Below are 12989 nucleotides of genomic sequence, written 5' to 3'. Positions count from 1 at the left end.
TCAAACTTGGCAGGTATTTAGAAAGGGAGGTGTTACAGACAAAATTGACCTGATGTGACGATGATGCGATCAAATGACAAGTCATGTGACATTAAAGGAGCACTGTTTAAAGCCCTATATCTCCTGAAGTACATATCCCATCGGGTTGAAACTTTGCAGCTAACAAAAAAAGGAAGTGTTCTAGATGAAAATTGACATGATGTGATGATGGCGTCATCAGATAAGGAGTCAAGTTACCGGTGTATTGTACATGCAGTACCGGGCCTCGTGCTACATTGTACATGTAGAGTTTGTAATTACATGTGTAGTAGTGGTACATGTAGATGTATAAATTTTGATTATGGTGGACATATACTGTACAATAGACCCACTAGTACCGGTACATGCTCACTGTATGGTTATGTACCTACGTGCACATGTACAGTATGTACATGTACTGTACAGCACATATTTACCGGTACCTCTTTCATTGATCAATATTCCACAGCTCCAGTAATGCCAGTTAAGTGCTGTATTAGTACACTTAACTTAATCACAGTTACATTCAATTTAAATGTGATTGTTCACACAGCCTGAAAGGGGATTAGTTATTTTCTTTTCAGTATTACCAGGGCGGATGGAGGATTTTCCCAAAGGGGGATGTGCTTCTGGATTTTTCAAAAGGGCAAGCGTTAACTAAAGCAGCAATGGTAAATTGCCTGCAAGCGTGCAGCACGAAGCCCTCGCGGCGTGGGGTCTGGGGCCATTTTGGCTTCTAGGCTCTCTGTGGTGCAATTTCAAGCAGTATGACCCCTCTGTTATTCTTCTCCCTGCCAGAGTTGTTGACTCAAGTCAGTGACTTGGACTCTAGTCAGACTTGAGTCGCCAATTTTTTTGACTTGCGACTTGACTTGACTTGTGGGTACATGATTTGAGACTTAACTTGAGGGAAAATGACTTGAGATTTGACCGGATTTGAGACAGAATGACTTGCAACTTGACTCGACTTGAGAAAAAATGACTTGTTGGTTAGTCCCTGCCACTTTTCCTTCTTTTCTTTTCTATTTATTTATTTTTGGGGGAAAAAGGGGGAGGAATGTGTGTCCCCCAATTACCCCAATTACATGTATACAAATAAACATGTACCAAATATTTTGTGGTTGTGAACAAACTTCCTGGCCTGTATTGTTAACAAGCTATCAACTGTAGTAAGTCAAAGTGTGAAGAGGTGCTTCAAACTTATTTACAGATGTTGCCATCATTCAAGAATTATCACTCATTTGATATTCTCAGAGGGACGGCAAATGCCGCCAACAGTAGTTTGGTTATAATGCAGTCCACCTGCTTTATTCTGGTCTGTAGCTTTCGTTAGGCATGCATCAATATTCTGAGACTGCCAGAACCATGTATTAGGGCTTAGTGTTGAAATACTAAATGATTTGCAGACATGTACAATATATGTGTGCAAGTTACAAAACATGCCGTACATAACGTATACCGGTAATGTACATGTACATGTATACTGTCGTTGGCCAAACTGTTTTAATTGATTACTGGCTGTAAAATTACGAGTCACTTCAGTATATTTTGGACTATTTTTCCAATTTTGTTTGAACTGTTCTATCGGTGTTACAGTGAATGTGAGTTTTCTCATCTTGCAGCAGTGCATTTTGTGCGTTTTGATGTAATTGATGTTATATTACTCTACATGAACTCGTATCTCTAAATTGTAATTTCATTCTCATTAAAAAATTATTTTGAGATGTACTTTGCATCTGGAAGATGTGTACAGGTTTTTTGCCCTTACACCAACATACATCTTGAAATGGTTTCGTGGTACCTGCTTCTACATCTATGTGTAAATCAAATCAAATTGATCTCACTTTATTTCCTTGTAGGCCTGCGACTGAATATTGGATATATACATGTAGTGTAAAGCAGAAGAATATATATATAATAGAGATGTGGAGGGATCCCATAAAAAGCAAGGCTTGTTGAGAATGGGAACCCTTTAAACAGATGTCTTCAAGTTGCATGGGTGAGAGATTTTAAGAAATCATTAATGATGATAATGCCTTTTACATTATCTAAAGAGAAATATTGATCCATAAATACATACATGTAATCAAGAGTAGAAAATAAAGGCAAGGTTTTCATGAAATTTAAGACTACCAAATTGAGATCAAGGGGAAATTCCAGTGAGAGTAAATGTATGCATCAAAGTTCCAGCTCAAATAGTGACTTACAAAGAAAGCTTTATATTGCTTCTTGAGGGTTGACGGGTGTTCTATAGATTTCAGTTCTGGATTGGGGTACATCATCTTTGAAGAATTGATACATGAAAATAGCAAGCTGAAAAAGGTAAATGCCATCAACTTTTAGAAGTTTGTACTGACTTAACAGTGGATCAAAGTGAGCCAGGCGACCTGAGTTTGAGGAAATACGAGCAGCTGTTTTTTGGAGAAGAACTCTATTGATGAGCTGTTTAGATGCATTGCCCCATGCTATAATTCCGTAATTAATATATGAAAGAATTAAAATACATGTACTCTGTAAGTCTAATTTTGGAAAGTAAAAAAGGTTCCATTTTATTAATGATACCAACATTTTTGAAATAATTTTACATATGTAATCTATGTGTGCTTTCCATGAAACTTGTAATTTACTGTCGATATAAAAGCCACGGAATTTAGTACTTTTGACCTCATTGATTTTGTTTTTATCAATACAAATATCCTTTGGTAAGTTGTTTTTAGAATTGCTGAATAAAAGACAACTGGTTTTGCTAATATGAATTATTTTAATAATACCGGTACATATGACTCGCAATGGGCAGCTGATGCTGGTAAACTCTGTGGTCAAGTGGTCAAGACGTCTGCACGAGTAAAAAGGAGGTCGAGGGTTCGAGTCCCGCCCAAGTCAAGCACTGAGAATAAAGTGTTAATCAAGATACATGTACATGTACGTTGCTGTAAGGGCAAAACCCGTACTTAAAATTTTAAAATTACTTTTACCTTTTTGTAAATCAGACATTTTAAGTTGTTTGACTTGTTTGATACCGGTATTTTAAAATGAATAAACCATCTAAATAACGAGTATCATTATGGGAAATGAGTACAACGTTATTGGTCCTTTTGTTTGACTTATTTTTCAAAAGGAGTCAAGTCGGCTGGAGGGCAAATCAACACACAAACAAAAGAGTCATTCCCTTACCTAGCTTATTATTATTTGTTATTTGTATCAAATAAAAGAAAACTTTCCAAAAGAATGGAAGTAATAGGTACAGTAGGTACATGTACAGTGTACATGTATTATTTCCACTTCCATTTTTTATGATTTATCAAAAATTACATGTGTCCATGTATGGATACATAGTAATGGAATGACAGATTTTCACTTTCATGAATGTGGAATTGTGTTTATGCCTTGGCACCAGTAATTTTCCACTATATGCACCTCACCTTTAACTTAATTCTGTTTACTTTTGAAGAAGACATTGCAGGTTTTTTTTGTCTTCTATCTTTAGTTTCTTCTGGTTGGGGTGCTGATGACTACAGTCATCATCAATATTCTGTTCATTGCGGACACTGGGCGAAGGCTGAGAGAGGTGCAATCAGAGGGTAAGCAGTATGCTTTTTAAGAATACATGGTGTACTGTCATAAACTCTATCAGTTCAGCCAAGTATGGTCTAGAGTATCTCAGGTGACTGACGGTACGTGTACATACAGTATATATCGTGTACAGTTTCCATAAACAGGGCACATTCTATAAAATTGGAGTCTAATTTTTCCTGTCCCTGTTACATCTGATAAAAGATGTTGTAAATTTAGAACACATTCATTAATTTCAAAGCGTGATTAAGTAATGCAAATTACCAGCCAAACAAATGAAAATACATGTGTTTGAAATCAATTTTGATGATACCATGATTTCATATTTCCACAGTCCAGGTATAACAGGGCACAAACAGATGCCAAACGTCAGATCCCTAATTTATTGAATGACCCGTTTTCTTTTTCGTGTAACATTGACCCAAAAGAAATTATTCTTGACTTGGCACCTGTAGTTGTCAATCATGTGAACTGTAATGGTCATTAACCCTAACCGATGAGGCCCTTTTGGCCAGGATACACCCTCAATCCTTCAAAATATTCCAACTGCCAATATAGATGGATCCCAATACGACGCTTTTAGCGTCGATCTGCGCACTTCCGCATTTGAAAACAAGGCTGTATGTGTCAGCTTCAATTCTTAATACCATCAGACGATTAGAAGTAAGGAGTCAAGACACAAAATACATAAAGGCATGTTAAATTCAGACTTTTCAGGCTGTAGATTTTTGTGGAAGAGTCTTTCAAGATGACTCGACACGTAAAATCAAAAGAAAAAATAACGACAATTGACTGCGAACTAACGAACCAGCGATGGTCGTGTATCTTATGCAGTGGGCGTGGTTTAAACTGAAGTGGCGTCACACTTACGAACCGGATACTCCATGTACTGTGTGGACTCCGCAGGTGCGCGCAACAAAGTTCAACACAGAGAGCCTCGGTTTCGATGCAGATATGCGCAGACTGCGCTAATGTGAAATCCCTCTATTAAAATATTGGACACAGCCTGAGTCCTACAAAATCCTCCAGTATTTCTTGAATATGTTCTGTGGATAGGTGCCCACTGCCTCAATCCTTCAAAATCCTCCATTAATTCCTCTTATCATTGTGAGGCATTGTAAATGGTATCCTGGGGCAATATGGAGGATTCATGTACATGTATAATGTGGGTAAGAATTTATGCATGGCTGAACATAAACAACACAAGGTCTAACCCACAACCTTGAGACAGTGCATCCTTTGCAATCAGCAATGCATTTTTCCCATGCAGCCTCAATCCTTCAAATCCTCCCAAATCACCTGGAGGATTTTGAAGGATTGAGGATGGTGAGGGTTAATAGTGAATCCCCAATTTACCCCATTGGGATAATATCATACTCGAGGAAATGATAAAACCAGGATCAGGCCCACACTTTTTTGGGGATGAACTCAAGTTCTTCTGCAGAGTTCCATGGTACAAGTGACTCGCTAACATGCTAGATGAGTTGCATTGGAATACCAACCAGCCTTTGTCTGTTGGTTTGTTTGTGTGTTTGTAGAATATCTCATTATCCATATACATACACAAATAGAATGCTATACCTACAGGTATTTTTGTTTCATAGATTGCCAAAGAGGGTCACATCATTTGAATGGGATGCTCATCAGCTCTAAACCAATGTACATGAATTCAGGGTTTCTGTGGCTTTTCTACTTGCAGAGTACAAAATTCAGGATACAGTATATAATATATATAACAGTATTTTTGTGACTTTGGTTCTGAGAGGAACCTGTGAAAACTCAGTAATTTGGAAAGCATCCTCTGCCTCTCAAGGAGACTGATGGATTGCAACTTAATGTGAGAACATGGGTTCCTTGTTGGCTTGACAGGATGAAGTAAGTTTGAAGGAATGGAAGCAATGATGATGTATGGAGGTCTTAAAGTTGAAAGTTGATACAAAGAGTGGACAGAGTTGCTGTACTCGGTTGTGTCCATTTCCTTATGAGACAATATGGGCTCTCAGAACATAAACTCACAAAAGATTCACTCTTGTGATGTCACTGCATATTTACTGTAATCACAAAGACTACCTCAGTGACTTCCTCATTCAAACCTTCAAATCTTATTGGGCTCATAATTTCATTTATGTCATTTTAGAAAAAAGTTGTCCATGAATGATATTAATGATTTTTCATTTTAACTAAACAGGGTCAAATAAAAATTATGTACGTGAACATGTACCATACAATATCATACATGGTTTTTTTTTATCAGGAGGAGCTCAGGATGAAGCACTGGAGACAAATTTGCTGTCTAATGGCAACACATTTGAAAAGCTTTCCCGCCAACTAGAAATAGAGGTCCTCTCTAGTGACAAGAAAGCTGCAATCTCTGTGGGGGGTACTCAGGTACTGTAATCTTATTTATTTGGAAGACATGGAAGATGCCAATGTACACTTCTATTTTCAAGTAATTTTTCTTATGTTGGGAAATGCAATGCTGATTCCTCTTCTGTGTTGTTAACAGAATGAGACAGGATCTTCATTCAGCTCTGAGGCAGAACTTTATGTTGTATATGTATTACTGTGCAGTGCATTTTTGTTTTGTTTTAGTGAATGACATACTTTCACATACAATACATTATTGATATCAGTCTCAGTATAGTACATATACAGTACATGTATGTGGTATGATATCAGTCTCAGTATAGTACATATACTGTACATGTATGTGGTATGATATCAGTCTCAGTATAGTACATATACTGTACATGTATGTGGTATGATATCAGTCTCAGTATAGTACATATACTGTACATGTATGTGGTATGATATCAGTCTCAGTATAGTACATATATTGTACATGTATGTGGTATGATATCAGTCTCAGTATAGTACATATATTGTACATGTATGTGGTATGATATCAGTCTCAGTATAGTACATATACTGTACATGTATGTGGTATGATATCAGTCTCAGTATAGTACATATATTGTACATGTATGTGGTATGATATCAGTCTCAGTATAGTACATATATTGTACATGTATGTGGTATGATATCAGTCTCAGTATAGTACATATATTGTACATGTATGTGGTATATCAGTCTCAGTATAGTACATATATTGTACATGTATGTGGTATGATATCAGTCTCAGTATAGTACATATATTGTACATGTATGTGGTATATCAGTCTCAGTATAGTACATATACTGTACATGTATGTGGTATGATATCAGTCTCAGTATAGTACATATATTGTACATGTATGTGGTATGATATCAGTCTCAGTATAGTACATATACTGTACATGTATGTGGTATGATATCAGTCTCAGTATAGTACATATACTGTACATGTATGTGGTATGATATCAGTCTCAGTATAGTACATATACTGTACATGTATGTTTTACTTGTTGCAGGTTTTGGAGGAGGAAGAGAAGGATGTTGGGAGGGGTATTCACGTCTTAGTGTTGAACCAAGCTACTGGCAGTGTCATGGCCAGACGTGTCTTTGATACCTATGTGGCTCATGAAGATGAGGCTATGGTATTGTTTCTTAATATGGTATCTGATGGAAGGATTCTGATCTTTACTATTAAGGTTAGTATATGTACTTTCTTCATGGAATAAAGCAGTTGGGAATGTGCATGTATCTGGTGCGGACACATCAAATGTGAGGTATACATGTACCGGTTTGTGTTTTGCTTCATCTGCTATCTTCGTGGATGGGTTAAATTTGTTGAACTTGGGATACATATCTTGGAGTGTACTAATGGGTTAGACACATGCACATGTACAAAACCATGCATGCCTTCATGTACTTACAAACGAACATAATAATTCACCCAGCATTGTTTGTACTTTCTTGCTGGGCATGCTTGGTTCTAAAATTTTGTCAAAAGAATATAAGTGACCATCATTCCAAGCTTTCTCATCACTACGAGGTAAGATGTTTGGGCCGAAAATAATAAAAAGTTTGGACTTAAAATAACAAACATACACTACCAAAAATTAATGAGAACAATTAACAATACCGAAAATATGATGAAAAAGCTCTGTTCCACACAACATGTGTCGCAAACCAGGTCCAAAGTATTGATTAATCACTTTAGAATGATTGATTGATCACAATAGATTGATCACTTTTTATATATCCACTCACTGACAACAAAGCCACAAAAAAAGAAACTTTCAGAAACTGGTAGTAATCAATACAACAAAAAAGTAAAAAGAAATATTTATTATTATTTACAATATTCACAATATCCTTGACAGAACTTGTGAGTTTGGTTTTCAAGAGTTTACACCAAACTAAAATATATTAATCACAACATTACAAATACAAATTCATTACATTATTATCCCCCACATGAGTACTCATGCATGTCCTCCAGTGCGTCGTCTCACCACTGGCTGAGCGCTCTGGGGATCTCCACAGACTTGATAAGGTAGTGTGGTCACAAGTCCCTCTTTCTAGGTCCTCCGTTCCCACGATGCTATGGTTCTCTTCGGGGTAACGGGGGCAGCCTCTCCCTCAAAGAGGAAGATTCTACGACTGAAACTCCACTAAAGGGAGTCCTGTGAAATTCATAATTACAATGTACATGTATTAAGTTATTGCTGTATTTACAATAAAGCTCCAAAAATATGCAGAAATTATACCAAAAATCGAAGAGTTTTCTACGCAACACCATGTTGCATTAAATCTACAAAGGTTGGGCTGTGCATGTGTACACAATAGTCACTATGAATAATGCAAGCTGGGCGTTGCCGTTCTACAAACATGAATCCTAGCAGTATGCACTGGATTTCCACACGAACATGGACTGTATCTTATAAGAGGTAATCTTGACATTTCAAATTTATCTTGAATACAATAATTAAAGCAAAATGACTGAAAATTATACAAAATAGCTTTCTACAACAAAATACTCAACTTACAATTTTAAGATGATCGAACAGTCTTAAAGTCTGACTCCCTAGCTTGAAACAACGCTTTCCAATGAAGAAAATATATGATTTGGGCTATCGCCACAAACTATCTCTGTTTCTCAAATTATCTCATAGAGCTATCATTCAATCGCCGAAATCAAAATGTGCTATCGCACGATGACCGATCAGGAGTCTCCCTATGTCAAGATCTGTCTGCTGCCTCTCCAATGCTTCACTGCGGTTTTAACCCTGTAGAGATCACGCTAATTACTCTAAATGTCATGCAAATTTTGAAATTCCACATATTTTCAAATTTTTCCCGTGTCAACCGTATTTGGTCATATTAGTCCAAAAATTTACATACTACCCGTGTTACTATACGTACATGTAGGAAAGTGGGTCCTGAATGTATGCTGAATATTCATTATCCATGTACCAAGGTTTTACGCCCTCTTGTGACACTGTGTGTGGATGGGCTGTCATGTGGTATGCATGTACTGGCCACTGAGTGTATGCTGGCCATGGTCTTACCAAAAATCGTCCTCATGAACCACAACAAAACATATCAAAGTAAATGCATCAGCAGAAACTACAGAGAGAGGAAGACAAAGTTTTGTGAATTCATCAGAGATTTTGATTTGAAACGTTTGGATCTTCCTTCCTCCATGGGACAACTTCGTACTGCCATTGCCAGCCATGCCATTGTGGCTGTGCATGTGGAATCCGGAGCTGTAGTCTGGCTTCTGACTCATCTACTCTTACTATTACTTAGTGGCACGGCGGGAACCAGTATTGTGCATGCCGTACATGATGTCTCCACTTGTGCATGTGTACGACGTGTGTGTATACATACATGTACATGTCCCGAGCTACATGTACATGTATTTATGTCGCATTGTGGAAGTTTCGCTGTTCGACTTTGGTTCATTTTGCCGATATTCTGGTAACTTTTCGTCAGAGGATATGTTTTAAATCTCTGATTGCAATGTTTCTTGATGTTAATATTAGCAATTCTTCCCCTGGAAAATACCATAAAATGTATTGATTGCGTGTTGGGGATTAATAGCCTGTCAGGGTTTTCGCTTAGTGTATCGGCCCAACATGTTTTTGAATGCCTGGCCAGAACACTGAACCACAGACACTGCGTTTACACTTGATCCGGCGAGGATGATCAGATCCGGATCAAAAACGTGTGTAAACGCAACGCTGGATCAGATCTCGGACTTTGACGTAACTACATCCGGTGCAAGTCTTGAAGCGAGTGAAAAACAAGTCTGTATCATCGTGAAGACCTACATGTCATGTATACGTACATGACATTGTACATGCACCATACATACGTTGTTGGTCCGACCACTATGTACATAACCAGCATTACGCTAGTTCCCAATTAAATCCGTGTGCTTTCGTCCTGTGAGTTGGGAGTAAACTGGTACTTGCCCATTCCCATGCTTTATCTGGGTCGCCTTTTGTGACTTTTGTTACCGCTGCATATTGCTGATCCAAAACCTTCCATTTCCCCATTTTTCATCATTTCATCTGAAACTACGTAAGATAAGACAACGAGACGTATATACAGCAGTAAGTACACATAATACTGGCTGACGTTTTGCTCCAGTGCGCAGAATCAGTGAACTGTTTGCATAACCTTTGCCCTGAGGTTGCAGCGCTTCATCAATGCCACGTGGGATCAGGATCCAGTGTAAACGCGGCATGGATCTGATCCCCTCGCTTGATTGCTTTCGCTGGATCTGATCCTCCTTTACAAGATCAAGTGTAAACACTGCGAGACTCCCAGGCTGTTTGGTCTTGGAGAGAGTTGACCTGTTGGATCTTATTGCACAGTGCAGGCAAGCCACTTTGACAAATGATGTAGACTGATTTGTCTGGCAGGGTTTCTATCCAAAGTACCAAGGAGGGTGAAGATTATAGAAAACAATCATTCAAAACAGAATACTCTGAGAAATGAAATTTCATACAGCCATTTCAGAAAGGAGAAAAATCATGTACAGTATACCGGTACGCGTGACTGTGTATGTACCCAACTACATGCATGTGATTGATTTTATGTGACAGGTACATGTACCTAATTGGTCTGTCAAAAGTTATTGGTCCATGCTTGTTTTAAGCTGTCGAGTCGAAGTGTTCAAAAGCATTGATGTATGTTCCCTGTTTCTTTTAACTTACCTGAATTCTGTATCATGAACTGAATTTTAATGCTTTGTCAGAAAATCTGCTTTTTATGGTGGTTGTGGTTGAAAAAATGGATTTCTCGTGTGATTATTTTTTCATGCACAAAGAAGAGCCAAAGTGGCACTTGCACATTTGTTGATACTGCATTATTCCAAATTAAAACCTTAAATCGGGAAAATAATTTGGTAGTACATGTATTTCCTTCACACAAGGTTGATGATTAATCCCATTTCACTAGATCAATTGAGCTGCAATCAGACTGAATAACTGTCCTGATCTGGATCTGGGAAAACAAATGTATTACACACCACATTGAAACCACCAAGCACCGAAGTTGGAGTATGGCAGCAATGGTTTTTAAACCTTGTTAGCTCATCTACATGTACATGTGAATCTTTAAAAAATATGATTTTCATATAAGACTTAAAGGTTTTCATGGTGAAAGAAACTAGATCTATAGTAAAGATTGCGGTAACACCATGTATTTATCTCTTCTTTGAGTATGTCTCCTGAAGACGGACAGAGTACACTGTTCGAAACGTCGAGTTATTCCCCGGTTCTTCTCAGAACCACACATACTCAAAGAAGAGATAAATACATGGTGTTACCGCAATCTTTACTATAGAAATATGATTTTCAATGAAAAACACCACTTTAAGATTTTCAGAATACACTTTTGTGATCCTAAAGATTGGCAGTCTGGTGATGATAATGGAAGTAGTATTGATAGATCATTTTGTACAGATTGAACAATAAAGCATGATGGAGCTATCATGCAAATCCTCAGATTGTGCCCAACAGTTGTTTTGATTATTTACAAGGGAGTTCAAGCTCCTACAGTCTGTCACACAATTCACATTGCTTTTCGTAGTTGTCATGTGTACATTTTTGTGATATACATGTATGAAGGTTAATACTACTTATTGCCATGTTCTCAACAGGATGAGGGGACATTTCAGCTAAAGGAGTCAGCTCGTGCATTTCTTAAAACCCTTGGAAGTAGAGATGCTGAACAGATGGGATGGCGAGATACCTGGGCTTTTGTCACTCAGAAACAGAAGAAGCATGGTAAATGGTAACCTAGGATAATCAACTTGAGAAAAGTGTGAGGATAGCTGACATTTTTTCCTACACTGTATTTTCTTGATCCCATCTACCCAGACCCTTCAAACTCCAACAGTAGGTATGTGTATTTTCAAGTTTTGGCTGATTCAGTGCCGTACATTGTGAATGTCTCCAACTTTATGGGGCCGTGGAGCAAAGGCCTGGGGAAATGCTGTAAGATTTTGTTTGAGTGGAAAAACGGGGATCATTCCATGGAGTGAAGGGCAAATGGTACCATATGTTGGACTGTGCATGATTTTGTCAGGTTTATTATTAGTGCTGTGCTTGTCAACCCATTACTACAGTATGTAGACCCATCCATACCAAATGACTCAGACTTTAACAATGTTGACTTAGACTTTAACAGGTACTGTCTAGTCATGTGCCAGCAAATACAGGGATCTGCTTGTATTTGTTGAAATTGTCAGGTTCAGTACTGTTTTAGTTCAATAGCTTAAGGGCTTTGTGTTGATATAAAATTGATTATGAGCAAAGATGACTTATACATTTAAACAGCATTTCCTTAAGTGCATTTTTCAGTCCATTTTGAGTTTATTACATATCATGCTATATTATGTAAATGAACTTAAACTGCCCAGTGTCCATCAAACTCCAGCAACGTTTGCTAGGTTTTGGCAGGTTTGGTAAATGTAAAAGTCCAAGAGCCTAGGGGGTTAGGGCTAAGGGCCTAAATGAGTAGCATACACAAAACAGACTAAAAAACACACGTCATAGTGGTATAATGAAAATGTGAACATGTAAGTTACCGTAACGACATCTTTAATCCAATGTGACACTCTCAGCTGCAGATTACTCACAAAATAACTACTGTGCATGTATCTTCACTGAAGTAGAGACTTATTTGCACCTTCTGCGTAAGAAGTACATATAATTGCGGAATATGCCTTCCTTGAGGACACAAGTAGTATTATCCTTAGAAGTCATGTCTCCTATTAATCCATAGTAAACTTTTATTGATACAAATGGAAATGTGGAGTGCTTTAAAATACATGTTTTTTCACCGGAGTGAAAAGTTGTGCCAATGTCATATTGTTAGAGTTCAGTTAAGTTTGGTTACATGAATCACTTGGCAAAGGCCAAAAGGCAGGTTTTACTTCTAATTATGGTAATGATGTGATTTTCCCAACAGTGATTGCTCCACACCGATATTTACATTTA

At 37.7% G+C, this 12989-nt stretch overlaps 1 protein-coding gene across 1 annotated transcript in view; it reads left to right on the top strand.

Moving 5' to 3' along the window:
- pomgnt1 (protein O-linked mannose N-acetylglucosaminyltransferase 1 (beta 1,2-)) overlaps positions 1-12989 on the top strand; it is a 39691-nt gene that overhangs the window by 9553 nt on the left and 17149 nt on the right. The window contains exons 3-6 of the mRNA XM_022236520.2: positions 3506-3599; positions 5846-5979; positions 7002-7181; positions 11648-11774. Of these exons, the coding sequence (XP_022092212.2) occupies positions 3506-3599; positions 5846-5979; positions 7002-7181; positions 11648-11774 (535 nt within the window). The remainder of the gene's footprint in view (positions 1-3505; positions 3600-5845; positions 5980-7001; positions 7182-11647; positions 11775-12989) is intronic.

Source organism: Acanthaster planci, linkage group LG12 (genome assembly GCF_054643075.1).
Source record: "Acanthaster planci isolate LZ-2023a linkage group LG12, COTS_SCS, whole genome shotgun sequence".
NCBI lineage: Eukaryota > Metazoa > Echinodermata > Asteroidea > Valvatida > Acanthasteridae > Acanthaster > Acanthaster planci.
Note: the sequence above shows the minus strand (reverse complement) of the source record. Positions and strands in the feature narration are given on the sequence as shown.